This window comes from Thrips palmi, unplaced genomic scaffold, assembly GCF_012932325.1.
Source record: "Thrips palmi isolate BJ-2018 unplaced genomic scaffold, TpBJ-2018v1 HiC_scaffold_7, whole genome shotgun sequence".
NCBI classification, from domain to species: Eukaryota; Metazoa; Arthropoda; class Insecta; order Thysanoptera; family Thripidae; genus Thrips; species Thrips palmi.
Window position 1 is genome coordinate 3,685,722 of NW_023144634.1, and position 22,422 is coordinate 3,708,143.

Sequence of the window (22,422 nt, forward strand, 5' to 3'; positions counted from 1 at the left end):
TTACACCAGGTTCGCCAACTGTCCCGCACTTAAATCGGAAGAGAGACAATTTTGATTTTTAAAAAACTCTGAAGTTTCAAATGTATTTTTTCTTTTTAAATTTAATTTTACAAGAAATTTCGCTTTGAACTAGGGTGAGTGCTTTTTAATACTGCAGTGTAAAGCACGGTATTTTTTTATTTCAGGGTGGTAATACAAACTTCGATCAGAAGGATGGGGGGGGGGGGAGGACGGAGGAGAAGAGTGGAGAGAGGAGAGAGGGGAAAGGAGATGCCCTGCTCGCCGGTCATCCGAACTTTGTGAAATTTGTTGTTATTTCCAAGAGTAGCTCGAGCTGCCATTATGTTAATTAAATTGAGACATCTTTTTTAGTCAAGATTTTTATGACTGGTGGAATAACTAATACAACAACAAAGTGGTGTCCACTTTTCTGTTTTGTTGAGTGAAACTTTGACAGGAGCAACAATGAAACTTGTAAGTGATCTCTCACCTTCCTTAATTATCAAGGTTGCTTATTGCTTGATCTGTTAAATTATCACGCTATTATGACATGTTTCAATGATGCAATTCCTAACCCGGTTGACTAATGCATTTTAGTCGCTTTTAGCCTACTGAAAGTGTTTTCCTTTTCAAATATATCTAAGGCTGTCTTTTTCTTTCCAGTACTGTCTTAGCAGCCATCCCAGCAAACCATGCCATGTGCTCCGATTCAAGGGGATCACCATCATGCTAGATTGTGGCCTCTCAGCACAAACAGTTTTGAGTTTCTTACCTTTACCGCTAGTACCATCTGCTCGGTTAAGTGGCTTACCCAACTGGATGCCTCGAGACTGCAACAATTCCCAACTAGAGGGTGAACTCAAAGACTGCTGTGGTCGTGTTTTCATCGACTCTGCTCCAGAATTCTGTGTTCCTCAAGAAAAAATAGTTGACTTTTCAGAGATTGACGTAATTCTTATATCTAATTACCTCTGTATGATGGCGTTACCTTTTATAACAGAGGGAACTGGATTTGAAGGTGTTGTGTATGCAACAGAACCAACTCTTCACATTGGACGGTAAGCTGATGATAATGTTACTCTGATTCCATATTACAAACTCATATACACTTTTATATTTTCTAGATTTTTTTTGGAGGAACTGGTTCAGTACATTGAGCAAACACCCAAGGCCTCATTAGCATCGCACTGGAAAGACATTTTGCATTTTTTGCCTCCACCATTGTGTGATTCATTAAAGCCTCGATCATGGCGCCACCTTTATTCACTTTCTTCTGTAAATAGCAGTCTCTCTCGAATCCAAATGGTTGGATATGATGAAAAGCTTGTGAGTATTCTGTCAAGTATCACATTAGTCATTATAATGTGTAGTACAATAAACATACCATTCAATTACTTTGTGTTACTGAATTTTCTGTGTCTGATTCTAGGATGTATATGGTGCTTTGAAAGTAACACCAATTAGTTCTGGTTTCTGCTTGGGAAGCAGTAACTGGATTATAAGCTCAGATCATGAAAAAGTAGCATACATAAGTGGTTCTTCTACACTAACAACCCATCCAAGGTAGATTACTTTCTAGTGTAACTTGGCAAATTATTAAGGAGATAAAATGTTTCATGTTTGATTTTTTTTTTTCACGACCCAGACCAATGGATCAGTCAGCTTTAAAAAATGCAGATGTCTTAATTATGACTGGTTTAACTCAGACCCCTTTGTGTAATCCAGATTCCATGCTAGGGGAATTGTGCATCACTGTTTGTAAGTATATGGTTGAGTAAGTTTCCTTTATTTTCCTTTCAGAATTCTATAAAACTTATCATAATATCTCATCCTATTAAAAATCATCCAGCTACAACACTTCGAGCTGGGGGCTGTGTACTGATGCCTTGCTATCCCTCTGGTGTGATTTATGACCTCTTTGAGTGTCTCTCACAGCACCTTGAAAATTTAGGATTGACTCAAGTTCCAATGTATTTTATTTCGCCTGTTGCTGACACCTCCCTAGGTTATTCCAACATTTTAGCCGAGTGGTGAGTACAAGTTGTACTTATCTTATGTAAATACTATTTGTATTTTTTTTTTTTGCAAAGAAGCACCTGACTTGAATTTTTGTTTCACTGTCAAGGCTGTCCCAAGGTAAACAAAGCAAAGTGTACTTGCCAGAGGAGCCTTTCCCTCATGCTTTCTTAATAAAGAATGGGCGCCTAAAACACTATAAAAACATCTATGCTGAAGGCTTCAGCACTGAATATAGACAGGTAAGTAGTGCTGCAGATCACTCCCTTTCAAATTTATTTTTTGTGTTACAGTTTGGGTATATTTTAATATTCTGTAATGTCTGTTATTATGTTCATAGCCTTGTGTAGTGTTTTGTGGCCATCCAAGCCTAAGATTTGGTGATTCTGTTCATTTTATGGAATTATGGGGATCCAATCCACAACATGCTGTTGTATTCACAGGCAAGTTTTTTGTGTCTTGTTTTTGGCTGAAGTACTGTACCTGACAGATGCATATTTTAATTTTTCCTCTCTTTGACTACAGAACCAGATTTTCCGTACCTTGAAGCTTTGGCCCCCTTCCAACCCCTTGCAATGAAAGCAATGCACTGTCCAATCGACACCTCCTTAAATTTTACTCAAGGTAACAAGCTTGTGAGAGATTTGAAGCCCACAACTTTAGTTATTCCTGAGTCGTACTTGAAGCCTCCTGTTGAAGCACCCAATCGGACCGATTTGACTATAGAGCAGGTAACTCTTGTACAATAGCATAGCTTCAACCACATTTTGATTAAAATTGACTTACATCTGTTCACCTCTCATCAGACTGACAGGAACATTATCTCATTCAAAGGAGGAGATGTATTAACTCTTCCATTGAAAAGAAAGCGTGCTAAAGTAAATTTAAGTCCTGATGTTTGCAATAAGCTAGTTGTCAGTGAAGTGCGTTTGGGAGTAAATCTTGCAACGCTCACAGGACAGCTTCATGTTAAGGATAATCATCATTCTATTCAAGTTTGTATTGGAAATCTTATCATGCTGCATTGTAGTGCTGACTTTGGGACTATCACTTTCTATTATTTTTTGGCAGGTTTTGGATCAAACAGTAACAGGCAGTAACAGTGCTACCAGGAAGCTTCCTCGTAGGCCCGAGGAAACACTCTCACAAATGCGATATGAATGGGGTTCTCTTGACCTTGATACATTTATTCAAAGACTGCGCGAAGATGAGGGTATCTCTGATGCCAAAGTTGAACAGAGTTCAAGTGGATACATCATCCATTTGGTAAGTAACTTTTCATTGGTGACTTGCACTCAAATTGTAGTAGTGACTCTAAACTGATTGTATGGCTGTTTATTCTAGCCTAAAGAAGATGCACTCATTCAGGTAGAAGATAAGTCCACTCACATGTATTGTGATCCCCAGCTTAGGCATCGTTTGCGCAAAGTGTTGCTTCAATGTTTAAATAAGATATAAAATAGTTGGGCAAATAATTCTTTATAAAAAAATCAATTTTATTAAATAAACTTTATTAATTTCTTCTTATAAAAACAACTTAAAAGAATTAATTGTACCTTATTTCACTGAATAGTATGGTTTACAAAGAATGAATATGTAGAGGCTGTAAGCTAGGTGGATGTGAGCCAGACATTGCAAAAGCCAGAAAACTCCATCACAATGGTACATACGTAAAATATGACACCTAATTAGCTTCAAATACTGTTTGCAAAGAGATGTTCAATCATGTGAGGCTCAATAAAGCACACAGCAAGACATTGGTAATCACATAATGCCCCTTCCAAATGAATCTATTGTCTCTTAAAACAGCAACACTTGTATGAAAAGAAAGTAAAAATCTAGTACCCTCATTTTTCCTGGAAATGATAGATTCAGATACTAAACAAACTGAAGTTGAACACTCAAACCGACTGAATTTCTGTTGCTATGGACATCACATACAAGAATTCAGTCAAGTGCCTAGCTCAGATACTAAACAAACTGAAGTTGAACACTCAAACCGACTGAATTTTTGTTGCTATGGACATCACATACAAGAATTCAGTCAAGTGCCTAGCTTCCAAAACCAATCATTAATATCATGAGTTTCTTTCCTGACAGTACAGTTATGTAGAACTTTAACCTTTCCCAACAATCAAAACGGAAAATCAGCAAAGTCTTTTTCCCCCCTTCACAAATGATATTGAGCCGAAAGAACGGAATGGTTGTTTTTTTTCAAGCAGATAGCAATTCAGGAGGCATGTCATTTTTGGGATGTTTGTTTTCAAAATGTTGCTTGTAAGTCTTTGGATCGGGCATCTGGGCCTGGAAACAAACACATTGAAAAGAAAATATTCATATTATTCATACAGGAATATCCAATAGGAATATGAAAAAGACAGTGAGTGGATAATATTTGTATACATATGTATTGCTTAACTATTTCTGTACCAAGAACTGAAGGAACTTACTTTGCACACAGCGCAGGAAAATACAAGAGCTTGCTGAGCAGCTTTCTTCTGGGAGTTGGCGTTGTGTCCTTGTTGCTTCTTGGCCTTTGCTGCCTTCTCGGCAGCCTTGGCCTGCGATTGCAACTTCTGCTGACCACGCGCCATGGCACCTGCAAAAAACGTACCAGCAACTGACATTAACTTAGGGATAACATTATCAGAACATGTCGCGTGTGAGGCTTTCATTCAGTAAGTGACAAATAAGTTTGACAAATTATCAAAAAATTGAGATGTCCCACAAACAGTTGAAACACACACACATTGCAGTGTAATGCACGAAAAAAATAGGTGACAACATGGAATTAGGAAAATTAAGGGAGAAGGAAGAAGATGGCTTTGGGGCAATGAATGACATACATTTCAAGTCGGTCAGCTGTGTTCTGTGCCAACTACCAGGCTAGTCCCACTCTGAATAATGGCTCCTTGGATGTAAACCAGGGAGGAAAACGGGCAACCAACATCAGAAGACTTTGGCATCGGCGGCCTAGAGCCTCGGAGCCATAGAGCCATTGTCCTGCGTTAAAACGAGAACCCCGCACGGCATGTTCGCGACCAGATCGGTGCCTGTTGGGGCCAAGGCACCCACACTACCGCACGCTTCCCCAGACAATCCTGAAGACGCCCGTGGACACGTAATGGATAGCCGAGCGAGAACAAATTCAGGAGCAAATAATGACACAAAAATTAGACATAACAACCTTTGGAGGACTCGTTCGAGTGACGTCAAGCTGAATCTACTCGCCTGCTATTGCAGCTGCACCACTCGCTTTCGCTTGTTCACTGGCGTCTGTTTTTTCTTGCGACGGACAAAAGACAAGCCGGAAGTTCAAGATTTGGGATGAGAAATATACCAGTGCCTAACTACAGAAAAGTAAAACAATCTTCGTGTTTCTATCAAATTTGAATGCATTAGTTAGGGAAACAAATTATTTCCCGATCAAATGTCTAATTCTGTTCAGACTGGAGAATAGTGTAGGTGATTTGATCGAAAAATTTGGACACTCAATGCTCAGTACAGGTGCCCAGCCTGTATTCACAGCAGACGCTGCGGCAGACGATGCAAAACACCAAAGCAGAAATTAGAATTCTTCAATGTTTGGGGAAAGAATTAGAATTTTTAACATTTGTCTAGTTGTTAGTTTGATACATTTTTCTATTCATCTTTAGTTAGTTTATGTTATGACCAAAAATTGATCATGGGTTCAGAAAAAATAAACCCGAGATGTCAAGACACAGCAAATGACAACAAAGATGGTTTGTGTTGTTGATATTTAAAAATGCCTTACATTTTCTGGCCTTAAAGCCATATCGATGTCTCTATCTGAATTTTTTTGACCTTTTAATTTTTTTTGTCCTGCTGGATCTTTGTGTTCTGAACAAGATATACTAGCGTTTCCAAATTGAAGAGACGTTACGGCAAGTTCCTCATTTAGTGCCGCCAGAAATTAATGAGCTGCTCCTATGTTTCAGAAAAAAAATCCAAACCAAAAAAATTTAAGTCAAAAAATCCAGGCCTAGGAGTGTACTGGATTTTGGTTTGTCTTAGAATTGTATTGACTTTAATTCCTCAAACAGGGTACATACACCCAGATGAATACTTTCAAACCGTAGAAATTGTCGCTGGTATGGAAATAGAAAAATAAATTTTATTGTAGTTTTGTTTATTTTATTTTACTGGTACGAAATGTACTTTCTTCTTCTTATTCTACAGGAGATGTCTTTGACCTAGAGGTCGAAAGACCATGGGAGTTCAATGTAACTTTCCCAATAAGGAGTATTCTCATTCCAAAAATTATTTATGGTATACCCTATATTGTGTTGGGATCGTTCACACCAGATCTCAGCTATATTTTAGGCTGGGATGTCCGCACTCCATACATTATGCTTATTCTTCCTCGTCTGGTAGCTTGTGCACTATCCTTTGTAACTGATTATTGTTTGTACAAAATATGCATTTTGTATGGTCAAAAGTTCAGGTCTGTTAATTTAGCTCTATACTTATTATGTTTGTCTCTTACTTTTGTCATGCCTATTTTGATAGATCTTTTGCCACCAGATCTCGCCTTCTTATTCTTGCAACTTCATATGTCCCAGTAATTCATGGAACAAGGACACTAACAAATAGTTTAGAAATGGCTTTGATGTCAGTCTTACTCTTTTTGGTAGCCGACTGCATGATAATGTCTGATAAGGTATGTACTTGGTGAATGTCAAAGAACTTCCAAATAAGTCATGGACAAAAAGTGATATAGAATTCTGACATTTATTTATAGGTGATTGATCAAGAAGGATTTCTGGATCGAAAGTATTCTTCATCTTCTAAACCAGTGGAACGAACCAAATTGTACAAAATGCGAGCTGCCCTACCTTCACATTCTCTTCGTAGATGCTATCCAATCGCCTCCATTGTGGTAGCTGGTGTTTTCAACAGACCAACATTTCTTGCATTTAGTCTTGCTCCAGTTTTCTTTTGGTTGCAGCGAGGCATTAGCTCAAAGTATTGCGGAATTCGTGCCTTTCATTTAAGAATTCTTTTGTTCACATTATCTGCTGTCCCGACGTTATTAATTTTCATATTAGCTGATTCCTTTTACTATGGTCATTTGACATGGAATGAAATAGGAATGGGTGATGTGAGCTTGGCAAATTTTGTTGTCACACCATTTAATTTCCTTTTGTATAATAGCAGGGAAAGTAATCTGGCCCATCATGGGCTTCATCCAAGAGTCACTCACATGTTTGTGAATATTCCACTGCTTTACAATGTTTTGGGGTTCACAGGAATTATTGCAGTATCAAACTTTTTAATTAGGTAAGTTCAACATTTTCCACTATCTTATCTTTTGATCTAATCAAGTATGTTTCATGCATACTTTTCAATTATTTTTGCAGAGCCTCTCAAGCCCGATGGAGGGAGCTACCTCGAGCTCAAAGTCTTATGATGCTCATGACAGCATCATTCCTCATCCCCGTCATGCTTCTTTCATTAGTGCCTCATCAAGAAGCTCGTTTCCTTATTCCCATCACACTACCCCTTGTGTTTTTGCATGCTCAAGAAATTCAGGATTTAGATACAAAACCAGCTCTCACATACAGGACACATGAGAGTATTCAAGATAAGAAAAAGTCTGCCCTGAACTCTCAACCTTCAACTAAGACTGTACCCAAGGGCAGCAGATCTCTTATGAATCTGTGGATTATGATCAATTGTCTTCTAGCCATTTTCTTTGGATTCGTGCATCAGGGCGGAGTGTATCCCTTAACAGCTCATCTTAAGGAAATCATGCGGAAGCAGACTAAAACACAAGTCATACATTTAGTCACAGCATTTATGTATCCCATCCCACAATCTTTGCTAGTGCAACGTAACTCTCGTCAAAAGTATTTTGACCCAGTTACCAAAACCAAGTATTTGATAGCTCGAAAATTTTATGCTTATGAGTTAGGCTCAGAATCATTTCCTGATGTTGTTCATGTTATTAAAAAGATTGTTCATGAAGCAGAGGCGACCAAAAACAAGGAGCACCTCAACTACTCAGTTTATTTGGCACTTCCGTCCAGCCTGGTTGATGATCAGTCTAATTTTCAGGCATCAGATTTAACTTTTACGAGAGACTCTGTATTTTATCCACATATGTCAACTGAAGCATTACCTCAGTTCACTCAAATGTCAAACATACTATCTACTTCAAATGTTTACCACCTTTATAATGAAACAGATCAACCTGATATTGATACGAAGTCAGGTGGACCAGCATACTTCCAAAATGTCAAGCTCAAGCAAACTTCTGAAGATTCATTAACAGGTCAATTATTGTACTTTTTAAAGCAGTTCAGTCTTTCATTGTATCTTGTTAAGATTTAGGTATTGGTAATGTATTTGTACTTAATTTCCAAATAAAATACCACTAGCAAATCATGCTTACAGGATTCAATGATCCTGGGTACGCCCCTGCATCCGGATCCATAGTGTTGACAAGAAGTAGGATTAAAGCAAAGTATTCAGACAATTGCACTTTTATTAGTGGGCCGTAGCTTCACAATTATCACGACATTGATGTTTTAAGTATCTTTATATACATTAAAATAAATATTTCACAATATTCTGCCAACTTTTCTGATATTGATACACCACTCTTAACTGTCAGACATACATAAATATATAGAACATTCCAAGAGCAGCGCAGGAATAAAACTAAATCCTTACAGAAAAATTTTAAGTGGAAGAGCATTGTGTCAAGTGGCCTCACTAAGAGTGCAAACAGGGAATGCTGTTATAAAGTACGGTATAGTGTAAAAATCTTGTATCAAAATACAGACAATTAGAATTTTATACCCAAAATAATATTTGGTAAGCAATCAGTCTTTCAGCAAAGCCCAGGTTACTTTCATGGTACAAAAGTGCTGGAGCACAATAACTGGTGACAGACTTCTCAATTAAAACAAGAATTAGCGAGGTCTCTTGAGTAAAGCCAATGCTTTAATAAGGTAACTTGACAATTTTATCACCAATATAAAGTAAACTCCATAGGACTCCATGAGATAAATGCATTGAACACCTTGATTTGTGCATGTATGCTCCCGAGAAGTCATCAATTGATTAACAACAAAACTCTTAAGATCATAATAAAACTATCTGAAAACATACCCATCATACAATATAAATTTAAACAATAACTAAAATAACACTGGTACATGATTCTTAAAATGTACAACATAACAGAATTCATCTAGGGAAGTGTTAAATAAATGCAAGTCATATTTATCACTTCAATAATGCACAAGGTTTAAGAATTTAAAACATAACAATAAAATAGTACTTCAGACTTAAAAGAAGCACCTTGTAAAATAATTCTGACAATTACAAATCATTTACAGTCAGTTTCATGTAGCAAATATAATCATGTCTGTGTTGAGGGTGAAAAGCTAACATAGTAACAGGATACCTTGAAACTAGATTCAAAACTCATGTGCAGGAGGATTTGTTCGCTATGGTAGAGTTGATAGTTGGACAACACTAGTCACACTGCCAGCAGTTCTACTGTTTGTCCTCATGAATGATCCCAATACATTGGTTCTCTAAAATTTCGATGAACAGAAGAAGCATATTGATGAAACACTTAACAAATTCAACTTTTGTAATTAACTGTCATAAAAATCCAAAAGGATGATAATTACCATTGAAGTGGATGTCTCAATCACCACCATTGAACGAGCACATGTCTCTCTTCTGTGGGGGCACAAGATGTTCTGGCAACTCTGTTGGAATGTCATGCCCGTCTAGCTTCACATGAATTAAGTGCATAGCAAGAGCAAACTCATCAGCATCAAGGAATCCATCTTTGTCCAAGTCTGAAAGCTTCCAAATCTTTCCAAGGACAGCATTTGGTAACTTGGACTTGACCATTTCTGCCTTTGCACCTAAATTTAAAAAAATTCCATAAGAATCAAAACGTTAATTTGTTACAAAGAATACAAGACAATGACTGAACTTACTTGCACCAGTGACCTTCCCATCAACTGGTCCTAGGGTATCAAATATGGCATCATACTTCGAACGGTCTTTGTTAACCACCCATTCAATCTCTCCAGCACCAGCATCGACGCCTTCACCCCTCTTGTAGCCAAAGGGACTGATTGTGTCTTCAATGTTCTTAAATGCACCACCTATAAAACATTGTGGACACAAGCATCAGAAAAGCTGCATTACAAATTTTAAAAAATATCAAGTTAGGACATAAACAAAGAAGCAAACATTACCCTTCACATTGCCTTGATCAACATCTCTGTAAGCCTCCTCCTCTTGTGGTATTTGAGCCATGAGGCGAGCAATATCTTCAGACAGCATTTTGTCCACAACTTCCAGCAATTTAATCTTAATAGGCTGGAATTTGGTGAAGTCATGATGGACAAGTTGCTCCTGGAAATACAGTAGGTATATTAAGTAGACCAGGAAATTAAAAACAATAGTCAGCATAATATCAGGAACATTACCTGCATTTTCTTCAAGTCTGGGAAGTCACCAGGTGAAATCTGATACTCTCGCTGGATTTGCTCATAGATGGCACCCAAGTTCTTGATGAGTTCTTTCTTCTTGCTGTCTTTGCCAAAAACTGATGGCATATCCTTTCGCAGAGCAGCAATTATGTATGCATGAACCTAAAATTCAAAGGGAAATAAAAATAAATGAATTGAGATGATGATGCAAAAGGAACACTGTGGCAAGATAACTCATGGCATTTACCTTAGCTAATCTTGCTCGCTTAATCAAATCGTTCAATTTACGCAGAGCAGCATTTCTTGGCAGTGATTGGAGATCTCTGAATAAGTCTTGTTCTTCATCTTCAAATAATCTGTAAAATAATAAGAAAACACAAAGCTAAGAATTCATCTAAAAGCATGAGACATTCAGCTGAGGCACAGAGAGGTAGGCAACATGAGAACAATTACCTTCTGTTGACATCGTAGCGAAGAGGCTGATCCCAGAAGGACCCAATGTATACTCTCGCAACTTCAGGAGTTCCCAGGACTTTTCCCAAAGACCACATCAAGGCTCCATAAACTCTCATGAGCTGCTGATGATCAATCATGTCGGCCTTATTCAACGCAATACGAATCTTGTCATCGTGTCCTCTCAAGGCTTCAATTGATCTCCGGAACTCGTCAGATATGTCCAGCTTGTGTGCATCGAACAGAAGAATGATGCGATCAACACGCTCGGCAAACCATTCAAGCACACCAGTGAATTCATAACCACGATCAGTGCGTTGTTTTTCTCCAGAGAGAATACCAGGGGTGTCAACTATGGAGATACCCTTCAGGACAGGTGAGTTAACGGACGAGCATTGAAACCGGTTCAGGAATGCATTGCCAAACTTGGATAGGGGCCGGAACTGCTTCTTGGGGTCCACAACCAGGGCGTTTCCAGGAATGACACCTTCTTTATCATCGTACATGACAGCTATGAAGCGGTCTGTAGTGGGCTCGGGGCCAATGCGAATGCCTGGGAAGTCTCGTTCCAGCAAATACCTGATGAACGTAGTCTTGCCTGTCGAGTACTGCCCCACAAGCAGGATCATTGGTTTCGCAGTAAAATCTGGATCATCGAGCTGAGGAGAGTGGAAATCGTGGAATTGGTAGTGCTCTTCAAGCGGCAGCAGCTTATTCTTGTAAATTTTTTGAAGTCCCTCCGTCACACTCTCGTAGACGTCGGGGTTCTTCTTGCTGTCGTCCCTTCCCAGCCAGCTGAACATTTTGATGGATTTTTCAACACTTTTCCGTCAAATGGAGGCTCAAGGAGCCTGACAACCTCAACCTTTTGACGCCTTCAACAGCTGCGTTGCGTGACTGCGTGACTCAAGCACCGCCTCCGCTGACACACTGACGACACTGACTCGGGATGGGCGTACTGCCACTTCCGCTGCAGTCGCTTCCTGTGCCATGTCTGACGATGAGAAATTGGCAGATCAGAACTGATAAAGAGTAGAATAAGTAGATCCCTCTCGGGATCGTTTATTTAATTTTGTTCCCCTCTTACGTCCCCACACAATAAATAGCCAACAACTGCCAACCTCTCATGTTTATCTAGCTCCACGCTGAAAAGAATTATGCCAGAAGTAAGATTTTTAAAATTTCATTTCATTTATTTTTATTAGCAAGGTGACACCGGCGCTGGCGCATTTTTCACTCGATCTTCTTTCCTTTATCATTATTCTTATTTGTTTTGAGAGTTTAGAGTTTAGAATGGCGCAACAGAGGTGGCACACGATGCAGGCGCAACGCGCACAGCTGGCTGGTGCAAGGCAAGGTCGAGGTCGTTCAGGGAAGACCCACCCACATCCATCCTACTGTCCCGTGGCCCCTCGCCCGTCCCAAGGGCACGGCCGTGCGGCCCATGTGCGGCCCGAGCACCAAAGAGCATTGTGACACTTTGGCGAATCGCTTCCGGCCATTCCATTTTCGGAACGTTTTCCCGCTAGTGAGAACAATTCCAACCCAGTGTCTCCGATGCGGGCAAAACCCGAATGAACCCAAAGACTCCCGATCATTCATTCATGCGTTCATTCACTCTGGTCTTTCGTTCGCTCGTTCAACGGCGCGGTGGTCCTGGAGCAGACCAATCGTGAACGCCAACAGAGGCGTGAACAGCGGGCGGCTAGATTGGAAGAGTAGGCAACTCAATGAGTCCAAATTGTTTGAGTGGAGAAAGTTGGCGCAATGGTCAGCAGCGCGGCACGCGTAGCTCCATGCTTCACCGCGTATGACAGGCGACGGCGCGGCCGCCGATGACACAAGGACGCCCCCTCCTCCTCTCTTGGGAGGGGTCGACGAACAGCTCCGCGCCGTCCAGGACACGACACGCTATGGTCGCGTGCCCCAGGACCCCTGCAGGACCCCAGCAGGACCCAGACCCAACCAAACGCGAAAACCAGAGGCTAGGGACGGAGGCTTGCAAGCCGCGTGGGGGAGGCGGTACGCACAACTTGCGGCGGAGGGTCTGATACTTCTTCTTCATCGTGCCCGTGGAGCTCATCCTGAGGCGCGAGCGCTGGGCCGGCTGGACAGTGGCGCGGGGCGGCGGCGGGGCGGTCGGAGGCAATCACTGAGCCCAACCGAGTCGCAGGGTCGGTACTAGGTGACCACGTCGCGCCGCAAGCCGTAAGCGCCGTAAGCCACAGGACCAGTTTATTTTCGGCACCGAGCCGGGCCGGGTGGGCCGGGCAGAGCGCCACGGAGACACACACCGCCCGTGCCGTCCAAGTCGCAGTGGGAGGGAAGACCAGGCGAGCAGAAAGGACGGGCATTGTGCTCGGGGACAGTGGCGCGGCGGCCAGGCAGGCGGTCGGCGTGCGCGCGTGACGGCGAAGACCTCGGCCACAAGTGCCAAATGCCGACGCACACCTCACTTGAACCACACAGACAAACGGGCAAAAATCATGGCGGCGGCGTGGTGGTGGGGACCAACAGTTCTCAGTAAATAGGCCGAGTTGTAATAAACTTTACATCATAAAATTCCAATTTAATTGATTAGGAAAAAATACAGTCATGATACAAACCAGTCTGCTTGTTTACATTTAGTAATCATGAATTTACAATCTGAGGAGAAATGAATGATAAGCACATATTCTCAGTCAGTTGTGCAAATGGATATGAAATTCTAGATTTCTAGGATGAAAAACATACTGACATCTGATATGAATCAGGTGTCTTTTACGCAGTACAGTAAATACAGTCCTTATAGAATACAAATTCCATTTAATATAATTCATCTAGGGGATTTTTTTACAGTAGGAATCTAACAATGAGAAACTGGACAAATCTTAAAATAGCTTTACAAAAAGTAGAAAGCAAGCCTTTGTGTTTGTTCCCACTAGAAACAGCTACTTCTTAAAGATGAATTAAAGTGCAAAGTAGGATAAGTAAAATGAGAAAATAAGGAAGGTATTCAGCACCATGTTTTCCCTTCCATTCATTAGTCATATGTAATTGAATTTTGATAACAATACTTAAATACTGAACTATTCAGTGCTTTTACAGTCTCAGTAATAAATTCAGGTAAAATTGTACGGACAGTTCAGAACAAAAAGTGTTCTATCTTCCCCAAAAGAAAAATATTAAAAGAAAATGCAAAGCAGATGTAAAAATTGGACTTTAACGTGACCTGTAATATTTTATGTTAAATGCTATGTGGTTGAGTTTAAATTCATCAGTATCAATCAGTAGGAGTAGTTTGTTGGTCCCAAACAACACTACTGCAGAAAGTTTTTAAGCATCCAATTCAGCTGTCCATATTATCACTTCAGGATGCAATCTGAGAGAAAAATCAAGAGCATTCTCACAACTCTTTGGTAACATTCTAAAGAGAATAGCATTTTAAATAAAATTTCAACATGATTATTTTTGAAGTTAATGTCATTCCACCTTACAATACGTATAGGGCTGTAAGACTCTTCAATCTTCATAAATATAAATAAATCAGATTTAAACTAGAAAGTATAATAAATAATGTGAGCACCACATTAAAACTCTTGACACATTAGACTCTTAACTATGAAGATAACATCAGCTAAATTTAAAGTTACACAAATATATAAGTTCACAGGCAGCTTTTTCAGGTAATAGATTGGCAACAAGTGAACATCACAAGATACCTCTTAAAACAACCTATAGGCAGGAGGGTAACGTACATTAGCACTTTCTTCAATGTGTCTAGCCCAATGGTCCCATCCACTGGCACGTACTGCAGCAACATAAGCCCGCTCCAAAGCCTTTGACTGCTTCTCACCCAAACCAGTTACAATCATCTTCAGAAGACGTCCTAGGTGACCATGAAGAGCAGCATGCCACATCAAAAAGATTTGAATCTGTAAGAATATTATGATATATAATTAAGTCAGCAACAACTGAAAATGTTTTATAACAACTTCTTGCCAGAGGCAGTCTTATTTTACTCACATTTGAGTCCTTCTGATCAACAAATTTGAAAAGCTCTCGACGCAAGGCGTCAATGTCATCCAGACTCACTGTTTTGTCCGAATCTGTTGTCTTAAGCAAATACTGACTGCACAGAACAATACCCTTGGCTGTCAAAGCCTCAATTAGTGTATTCCTTTGTCGGTCCATTTGACTGAAAAGAAAAACACATACGAGTTACAATGAAGATAAATGCCACCCTTTTACCAAATTACGCAATTGAGATTGCAACTCACGTCTTCACTTTGGCTGCATCTGGACTCAGATCTGCTTTCATGCCATAGTGAGCAAGAAGAGCATTCTGATCAATCTGGTCGAAGATGGCATTGACCACACTTAAGATGCGAGTGAGGAAGGCGGGATCTCCAACAGGTGGCGTCAGCTCCCCCACAACGGGATACGAAGCCTTATCCCATGCAGTCTTGAAGTTTTTCAGCATAGCCAGGGGGATAGATAACTTATCAGGATGAGCAGCCCGGAGTTCATCGTACAAGGCATCAGCATGCTCACCTCGCTCTGTAAATGATTAATAATAATAATAATAATATTACCACCAATTACTGTCTAAAGAAACTCGCACACAGTGTCCACACTTTGCTCTCACCGAGCTTTTCAAGATGACTGATTTTGAAATCAAGTAAGGCTTCATTGTAATCTTCTAGTTTCTCCTTGGGTTTCTCCTTGGTGTCTTTATCTTTGCAAGAAGTAGGTGAATTTGTGGTGGCCTCACTGGTCCCGTTTGAAACAACACTAGTTGTGCTGGAGTTGGGAGCATTATCTTTAGGTGGTTCCTTGGGACTACTTTCTGCCTGAGAGGCAGCGTTCTTAGTCGTGTTCTTGGATGGCTCCGGAAGAATGTAGCGGATGCCATAACTGCAGGCCTTCTTTCCAAGTTCATCCTTAGCAAAAGTAATTGAACCAGTCAAGTACTGGCCCAATACGGCAGCTTTAGCAATTCTGTCCTTCCTAAAAATAAAAAACAAAATAGAAAGTGAGTTGAGAAACATGAAGGAAAGGAGAATACAAAGTAATGAACTTACTTGTCATTTGTTATGGGAGCAATGTATACAGGCTGTATCTGATTTTTATGCAAGACTTGGCCAGAAAGTTGGCGTCCACCAGTAAGGGCAGCCTTTTCTGATCCAAACACATCTAGGGTTAGAGCTGAAGTGAGCTTTTGTGAGATCAGTATAGGCTTTTCAGTAAGCTTTTCTAGAAGGTCCTTGCGTTCATGTCGAATGTGCATACGAAGGGTGTATTCCCCTTTCTCCAATTTGGTTGAGGTCTGAAAAACAAAACACATTTCACATAAAAATACATGTTGCTCAGGCAAAATAATGTTTAAAAACCACTCATCAAAGTCGAGAGGAACTCACTAAGTCAGCATAGGCATCTCCACTAGTAATATATTTTTTGGTAGAGGAAAATAGCATCCACAACTGGCTTTCAAATTCTGATTCATACAACAAATGGGTAAAGTATGGGCAGATAGGTGAAACCTCCGTTTCATTACGGATGTTGAAGTTATAGGTGAGCTGAAGTTCATAAATCTGGCGACCATCAGGGATCACATCACGAACGGGGCATAACACAACAATCTTCGAATCTGAAGGCCTGTAAACATGGAAACATGAGAGAAATGTCATGAGGAAACAAATCTTGTAAACAAGCAGCTGATTTGGGAGTTTGGGCACATACTTGCACGCACTGACAACATTTTTGAGACTAGCACTTGGTGCCAACTCTTCAGAGCTTGGGCCACCGTACAAGTCAACTCGGTGAAATCCTTCAGATGCTTGCATAACAATATCTGGTTTCTCCGGCTTAATGCCGTGGAATGAGATAGAATAACTAAGAGTTGACTCAGTGAGGTCAGTCCAAAATTTGGCAACAACCACTTCCATGATGATACCGCCCTGTGAGAAGAAAAGTGATTAATTTGAAAGTGAGCAAATTTGAGGTAAGGACATTTTCTTGAAATGTTTGTTGGAGGAAATAAAGTAGAATTCAGGAGTACTAACCCTCACAGCAAAGCTATGCACTGATTCAAGATTGGGAATCATCTGAATAGACTTAAGATACTGATTTGTCTTCGTAGTTTTCCTTGGTCTCAGCTGAAGAGTATGCAACCTAATGTTGCTTTTCTCAGGAGTCAGTAACCGAATAACTGATAATAAACAAACAAAATTTGTAAGTAACAGTGAATGTCCATGCTAATTGAAAAGTTGTTTACTCTCCCTCAACATACCTGCCCAAGTAGCATTCTCAGGCACCATGATAAAATGGCGGTTCATTTGTGAGGGTTTGAATAATACATTAGAGTATGACAGCTCTTTCTTTTCCTGCTCTGCTGGGAACACAAAAGGCTGCACCAAGGTGATGGGGATCCTGAATACTGGTCCCTTCTCGATACAGGTTGAATCATAGGCTCTCACACTGTGTTTACAAAGGCAGAAAGACAAAAACTGATTTAAAAAGCCAATCATTACCTTACAATGTACATAAACAGTATGAGAAATGAGAAATATTGTACCTGGCTGTATGCACTCCAGTAGACAGGCTGGTAGGATCTATGCGGATAGAGATTGTGCGCGGCATGTTTGTGCAGTTAAGATGAGATGGATGAGACACCCATGGTTGATCACAGGTCAAGACAATGTTCATATCGAAATTGGTCTTCTCAGGGTGAGACTCTAAAAATAAAAATATTTTCAAGAAAATTAATGAGGGTGAAATTCAAGGATCTTTTCCAAAAGTCGAAGTGTCCAAAATCACATGCATTTCTCACCAATGTTAGATCCATTGAAGAAAATGGGGTCTACTCTTACAACAATATCTTCAGGCTTGCTTCTAAACGAATCACGAAGATAAATGCCCCTCATTCCCTGATTACCACATGTCAATTGGAAACGAATATTCCTTTCTGGCTGATTGTGGTAAGCCACCAAATGTTCAAAAGCTTTTTCTACATTCACCAAACCTTCACCTTGTCCATATTTATCTTGGTTCACTAAGAACTGAGCTGTATTTTCAAGCGCACGCTTCACAGAGTATGGAGTGTAAGGCAAATTTCGCTGCACCATTCCAGAGAGGAGCACAGCGACCACACCACAGACATGTGGGGATGCCATGCTAGTTCCATTCATTAGCATGCTATTGCGCAACAAAAATTGTGGGACAGATGTAATAGCAGCACCAGGTGCACATACATTCACACCAGGCTCTCCAGTAGGGCAGGGCCCCCTGGAAGTCCAAGTGGTTGATGTTCCAGGTAACTTTGAGCGGAGAGAGTATTCAGCAACCATCATCTCCGGAGAAACATAGGCACCAACTCCTGTTGAATAAGAAGTAAAGAATGTTGGGATAAAAAGACTCCTGTAAACTGTCTTCAGTAGTGACAGAAACAAAGACAAATAATGACTTACCAATCAAAGCATTAGAATTGACATTTGGAGGAGTGCTGATAGTGGTCAAAGCAGGGCCCTCATTTCCAGCTGAGCAGATCCACACAGGCCCATACTTATCAATGAGCTCGGACATCATATCAATCACTCGTCTGTTGAAAATAAGTTAATAGATTCAATCAATCAATCAAGCACAATCAATCACGCAACCCCTCTCTTTGCAACATGTAGAGCCCTGCATTAGAAACCCTTTCTGTCATGTGCATGCGTGATTGAGCTAATATTCTACAGAATATAGACATGTTACCACTAAGCATTATTACTTACCCTGAAACTGAATAGTGTGGATGTTCTCCATAGCTCATGTTCATGACATGCACTTTGCGGTTTTTGTTTTGCATCACTCGAATCATCGCTCTAGTAATAGCAGTGCCTGTCTCCATAGATGAAAGGCGCAAGTCACCAATGCACAATGATATGACTTGTGCACCAGGAGCTACTCCATTCCTCTCCGGTTCGTCCGGGAAATTAGCTGATGCAATGGCTGCCACATGAGTACCGTGACTTGCTGAAATATTAAGACAAATTTTAGATGATATGCCACAGTTACTTGATATGAGATACAATTTATATTTTTTGGAAAACTTACAGCACATGCTCACAATCTCAAGAATTTTTCCATCATCCCAAACATTGATAGCAATATTTAACTGGTCCGATGCTGACAGTGTGACATATTCATATGTCTTGCTGTATTCCCCAATTAGTTTGCAAGAGGCAAGGTCACCTACTCCAGAGGTATCAATGCAAGCTCTATAAAAAATAAAATGAGCAAAGGCATAAATGGCACTGAAAACTTTGATTTCCTGCAAAAATGTATCAATAGAATAAAGCTGCACCTCCAAATCTCGCCATCATTGAAGACAACACAGTCAAATGTAGGGCCCTGGCTGTGACCATTGTTCTTCTTGTCAACCTTGTCCATTTCAGTTAATAACTCTAACTGAGCCTCCAAATCCTCTTGTTTTAACTTGTCCAGACCTTTCAGAGTGGATTCTGGGTGCTCCTTCTCAAACTCCTGCAGAATATCATAATAGCTGATAATAAATAAATTTCAGCAGTGTCACAATCATTGTGTTTTTATACACCACAGCCATTACCCTTAATTTTCGTGTGACCTCAGCAATAGCTGCTTTGTGAGAAGGATCCCATAATTTCTCTTTCTTTTCACTATCAACACGTTCTTTGACCATAAAAGTGTAAAGTTCATAGGCATTTTTCACTCCAATGTGATAATCTCCTGAGGGATTCTTCCAGGTTGAAGGTACCTAAGGAAGATTATAAGAATTAGAAATAAGTCTGGTGAATGAATGGTGACATTTGTAAAGGGACAAACTCACTTTTAATTTCCTCCCTGTTATGCCAGTAATTTCTCCATCCTTAGCTTTAACAATGGTAGATATATCAACATCACCTGCTCCGCTGCAATCGTAAACTTCCACTAATTTCCTCTCGCCAGTGGTTGTCACCTGGAATAAAAGTAATGAAAATTACTTCCAAAATTGCAAACTTATGTTATTTGATGTCATATATGTCAAGTCATTCAGCTTTCGAGGTTAGTAATGACAACCGGCCCAACACCCGGCACCGAAACGAAACCGCTCATTACATAAAAGAGCGCGCCGTAACGTCTGCCAGACCTTCAGAAACGTAATTTACAACCAAAACGATTATGTAAACGTCAAACAGACGCCCAAATGCAGAAATGTCAGATGAAGAATCCAAGCCGAATTGATAAATTTATCGACAATAAAGGTTAATTATCTGTCCATTGTCATAAAACAGCAGACCAAAGTTAGGGGAAGACATCGCGAAAGGAAATTTAATTTTCCCTCAATGAAAATGATGAAACGCAAACAGAACAAAGAGGGATTGACAAGATAACCTACCTGCAGACCAGGTGCACCGGGGTCAATTCCCGAGTCCAGTACAGCAATGGTGATTCCTCTACCATCGTATTCAGGGTACTTGCTAAGGAAAGAGGTAACACCTGTTTCTTTCTTAGGTAAAAGAGCCCATGTAGGGAATTCCGACTCGACTATTGACATCGTTACAGAGTTTGCCTTGCTAGCAAAGCAAAAATCATTAAACAACACACGGCCTGCTTGAATGTTTCGTGAACAAACGTTTCGAGCAGCCATAACCTACTTATGTGTACTTATGTCAATGATTTAAGTGGTCAATGGGAGGATTAAATTTATATGTGCGGAAAATGAATTTAATCCGTAGAAGAATATGAACGAGGCACTGTCACTATATCAAAAAGAATCCCGATGAACAGATTTAACTGGCAAGCACTTGCCTTCTGCTTGCGATTTTCATGCAGGCCACTACAAAAACACGAAATATAAAAGACAAAGAACAAGTACTCAACGTGAGAGTTACAATAAAAAATTAACACAAAAAATATTCAGCAGTAATGTTTTTAAATCTTAAAATAAGACTTTCATTGAGATTTTCCTAGCAAAAAATATGATTTTTGTTGTTAAGTTGGCTGAGGCGGGCCTTTTGAAGAGCGGCTCAGGCCAAACGGACCAAAACAGGGGTCAGTTTTCACATTGTTACCATTATTGCTGTATCCCAAGATACGACTCATTCGTCCTTGAATTGACAACAATCAATAGCCAGGCAATAAGCGAGGTAGAAAACAATGGCTACTGAACTAGATGATGACGTAAGTATAAATCTTGAACTTGGTCTCTGTTTTTCACATACTGTCATTAACTCTTTGCGTGCGCCTTGAGAGATAATTATTTTGTTTTCACTAAACAGGAAAGATTCTCAAATGATGAAGTAAGTTCTATCATCAACGAATGCATTTCCAATGTATTAGGAGAAAAGTCCTTCTCCAATGAAAAGGCTGCTGTCTGGTCCAGCTCAATTGCATCTGCCTGCATTGCAAATCTAAATAAGCTGAACAAGCCTTACAAATATACAAGTATGTACATGAGGAGTGGAAAAAAGCTTCATTTCGCAGTCCGATTTTTAAATTTCTGCCTTTCAATCTAGTGACTTGCAGTATAATGCAGAAGAACGGGGCAGGAGTGCACTCTGCCAGTTCTTGTTACTGGGACAACTCAAATGATGCTGTGTGCTCGGTGCCTTGGGAAAATGACACCATTCATTGCATAGTCAATGTGTTTGGATTTGCTGTTTAATCCCCTCTCTCTCTCCCCCTTCCCCTAGTCCTCCGAAAATTCCTTCTTCGGTAAATACCTTGAACTGTATTTTGTAGAAGGATCTAGAAAGCTGAACTAGCCGTGTAATTATGATTTGATTTATTTACAAACACCTCATTTCCACTGCAGGTAAATGAATATAATAGCATCATTGGCCAATACTACACTAAAACTACCAGCCTCAATCACACAATTTTTGAATTCAAGAAATTTGAATGGAGAAAGCGAGAGTTGAGAAATGGAGGGTGCATCAGACAAGAAAGGAACACATTTTGGCACAAGGCAAATCAAAAGAAAGAAAATAGAAGATGTGCCAAGTATTCAAAGGAAATAACTTATAACCATGAAACGAAAATCAAATGTAATGAGCAGTAGCGTCAACCATAACAGCATTAACAGGGAGGAGGTTGAGGTAGCACACCCTTACAAAATCATCTTGATAACTTCAATGACACGCAAAATCTCACTCAAGCATTTGTTTGGACGGGTTCACTCAAATACCTGCCCTGTGCAATCACAAAAGTTTCAAAGCTAAAAAATGCATCATTGTTGGGATTTAATGACTGAAGTTTTATTTGCACTTCATTGTTGTTACATGATTTAATAAATGTATAATGCTCAATGCCCAATACGTAACATGATTGATTTAACATGGTGTTTTGTTTTCCTTCATGGCCAGTGGAGCAAAACTAGTTTAGTATATATAGACCACACTTAAAGGCAAAGTCATTCAACCGAATGTAAGGAATGGGCCTTGGAAAGTGAATGAAGAAACAAAAATCGGAATTATAATGAATGTCC

The 22,422-nt window shown here is 40.1% G+C and overlaps 6 protein-coding genes across 9 annotated transcripts; 3 read left to right on the forward strand and 3 right to left on the reverse strand.

The window, feature by feature from the left end:
- LOC117652246 (integrator complex subunit 9) lies at window positions 1–3,932 on the forward strand. Of its 2 annotated transcripts, none has more exons than XM_034396999.1 (12): window positions 1–134; window positions 664–1,058; window positions 1,125–1,326; window positions 1,430–1,563; window positions 1,646–1,758; window positions 1,850–2,030; window positions 2,126–2,258; window positions 2,357–2,459; window positions 2,542–2,747; window positions 2,823–3,011; window positions 3,088–3,282; window positions 3,361–3,932. In XM_034396999.1, exons 2-12 carry the CDS (start codon window positions 727–729, stop codon window positions 3,472–3,474), a joined length of 1,902 nt encoding a protein of 633 aa, XP_034252890.1. In that variant the 5' UTR covers window positions 1–134; window positions 664–726; the 3' UTR covers window positions 3,475–3,932. The 2 variants fall into 2 exon arrangements, with proteins under 2 accessions (XP_034252890.1, XP_034252889.1); XM_034396998.1 differs by lacking the exon at window positions 1–134 and adding an exon at window positions 466–474.
- A 266-nt stretch (window positions 3,933–4,198) lies between these two features.
- Window positions 4,199–5,370, reverse strand: LOC117652250 (zinc finger protein 706-like). 3 transcript variants are annotated; one of them, XM_034397005.1, is made up of 3 exons: window positions 5,248–5,370; window positions 4,467–4,615; window positions 4,199–4,320 (listed from the first exon to the last, which is right to left on the reverse strand). In XM_034397005.1, exons 2-3 carry the CDS (start codon window positions 4,608–4,610, stop codon window positions 4,231–4,233), a joined length of 234 nt encoding a protein of 77 aa, XP_034252896.1. In that variant the 5' UTR covers window positions 4,611–4,615; window positions 5,248–5,370; the 3' UTR covers window positions 4,199–4,230. The 3 variants fall into 3 exon arrangements, with proteins under 3 accessions (XP_034252896.1, XP_034252895.1, XP_034252897.1); XM_034397004.1 differs by having other exon boundaries at window positions 5,204–5,327; XM_034397006.1 differs by lacking the exon at window positions 5,248–5,370 and adding an exon at window positions 4,863–5,003.
- On the forward strand, window positions 5,197–8,424 carry LOC117652245 (GPI mannosyltransferase 4). Its single transcript, XM_034396997.1, has 6 exons — window positions 5,197–5,759; window positions 5,976–6,128; window positions 6,217–6,481; window positions 6,562–6,697; window positions 6,779–7,317; window positions 7,398–8,424. The coding sequence occupies exons 1-6, from the start codon at window positions 5,702–5,704 to the stop codon at window positions 8,368–8,370; spliced, it is 2,124 nt and encodes a 707-aa protein (XP_034252888.1). The 5' UTR covers window positions 5,197–5,701; the 3' UTR covers window positions 8,371–8,424.
- Window positions 8,425–8,506: 82 nt separating this feature from the next.
- Window positions 8,507–13,116, reverse strand: LOC117652247 (EH domain-containing protein 3). The gene is made up of 8 exons (XM_034397000.1): window positions 12,986–13,116; window positions 10,956–11,949; window positions 10,750–10,858; window positions 10,500–10,664; window positions 10,266–10,425; window positions 10,002–10,172; window positions 9,684–9,926; window positions 8,507–9,584 (listed from the first exon to the last, which is right to left on the reverse strand). The coding sequence occupies exons 2-7, from the start codon at window positions 11,756–11,758 to the stop codon at window positions 9,700–9,702; spliced, it is 1,635 nt and encodes a 544-aa protein (XP_034252891.1). The 5' UTR covers window positions 11,759–11,949; window positions 12,986–13,116; the 3' UTR covers window positions 8,507–9,584; window positions 9,684–9,699.
- A 379-nt stretch (window positions 13,117–13,495) lies between these two features.
- Window positions 13,496–20,766, reverse strand: LOC117652844 (tripeptidyl-peptidase 2). The gene is made up of 18 exons (XM_034398001.1): window positions 20,332–20,766; window positions 19,783–19,911; window positions 19,543–19,710; window positions 19,282–19,460; window positions 19,032–19,195; window positions 18,710–18,950; window positions 18,404–18,534; window positions 17,767–18,312; window positions 17,512–17,671; window positions 17,227–17,414; window positions 17,000–17,145; window positions 16,677–16,894; window positions 16,355–16,592; window positions 16,019–16,263; window positions 15,583–15,944; window positions 15,215–15,494; window positions 14,961–15,132; window positions 13,496–14,869 (listed from the first exon to the last, which is right to left on the reverse strand). The coding sequence occupies exons 1-18, from the start codon at window positions 20,581–20,583 to the stop codon at window positions 14,660–14,662; spliced, it is 4,029 nt and encodes a 1,342-aa protein (XP_034253892.1). The 5' UTR covers window positions 20,584–20,766; the 3' UTR covers window positions 13,496–14,659.
- A 65-nt stretch (window positions 20,767–20,831) lies between these two features.
- On the forward strand, window positions 20,832–22,250 carry LOC117652848 (dynein light chain Tctex-type 1-like). The gene is made up of 4 exons (XM_034398007.1): window positions 20,832–21,116; window positions 21,215–21,380; window positions 21,452–21,650; window positions 21,751–22,250. The coding sequence occupies exons 1-3, from the start codon at window positions 21,093–21,095 to the stop codon at window positions 21,598–21,600; spliced, it is 339 nt and encodes a 112-aa protein (XP_034253898.1). The 5' UTR covers window positions 20,832–21,092; the 3' UTR covers window positions 21,601–21,650; window positions 21,751–22,250.
- The last annotated feature ends 172 nt before the right edge of the window (window positions 22,251–22,422 follow it).

Coding starts and splice junctions, on each gene's coding strand:
- LOC117652246 (XM_034396998.1), top strand. Junction 1,759..1,849: donor GGAATTGTGCATCACTGTTT/GTAAGTATATGG, acceptor AAAATCATCCAG/CTACAACACTTCGAGCTGGG. Junction 2,031..2,125: donor TCCAACATTTTAGCCGAGTG/GTGAGTACAAGT, acceptor TTCACTGTCAAG/GCTGTCCCAAGGTAAACAAA.
- LOC117652250 (XM_034397005.1), bottom strand. CDS start 4,610: ATGGCGCGTGGTCAGCAGAAGTTGCAATCGCAGGCCAAGGCTGCCGAG. Junction 4,321..4,466: donor TTTCCTGCGCTGTGTGCAAA/GTAAGTTCCTTC, acceptor GTTTGTTTCCAG/GCCCAGATGCCCGATCCAAA.
- LOC117652245 (XM_034396997.1), top strand. CDS start 5,702: ATGGGTTCAGAAAAAATAAACCCGAGATGTCAAGACACAGCAAATGAC. Junction 5,760..5,975: donor AGCAAATGACAACAAAGATG/GTTTGTGTTGTT, acceptor CCTATGTTTCAG/AAAAAAAATCCAAACCAAAA. Junction 6,129..6,216: donor AACCGTAGAAATTGTCGCTG/GTATGGAAATAG, acceptor CTTATTCTACAG/GAGATGTCTTTGACCTAGAG.
- LOC117652247 (XM_034397000.1), bottom strand. CDS start 11,758: ATGTTCAGCTGGCTGGGAAGGGACGACAGCAAGAAGAACCCCGACGTC. Junction 10,859..10,955: donor CGCTACGATGTCAACAGAAG/GTAATTGTTCTC, acceptor ATTATTTTACAG/ATTATTTGAAGATGAAGAAC. Junction 10,426..10,499: donor CAGACTTGAAGAAAATGCAG/GTAATGTTCCTG, acceptor CTGTATTTCCAG/GAGCAACTTGTCCATCATGA.
- LOC117652844 (XM_034398001.1), bottom strand. CDS start 20,583: ATGGCTGCTCGAAACGTTTGTTCACGAAACATTCAAGCAGGCCGTGTG. Junction 17,672..17,766: donor CTTCAATGGATCTAACATTG/GTGAGAAATGCA, acceptor TTTTATTTTTAG/AGTCTCACCCTGAGAAGACC. Junction 14,870..14,960: donor TTGATCAGAAGGACTCAAAT/GTGAGTAAAATA, acceptor ATATTCTTACAG/ATTCAAATCTTTTTGATGTG.
- LOC117652848 (XM_034398007.1), top strand. CDS start 21,093: ATGGCTACTGAACTAGATGATGAC. Junction 21,117..21,214: donor CTACTGAACTAGATGATGAC/GTAAGTATAAAT, acceptor TTCACTAAACAG/GAAAGATTCTCAAATGATGA. Junction 21,381..21,451: donor CAAGCCTTACAAATATACAA/GTATGTACATGA, acceptor CTTTCAATCTAG/TGACTTGCAGTATAATGCAG.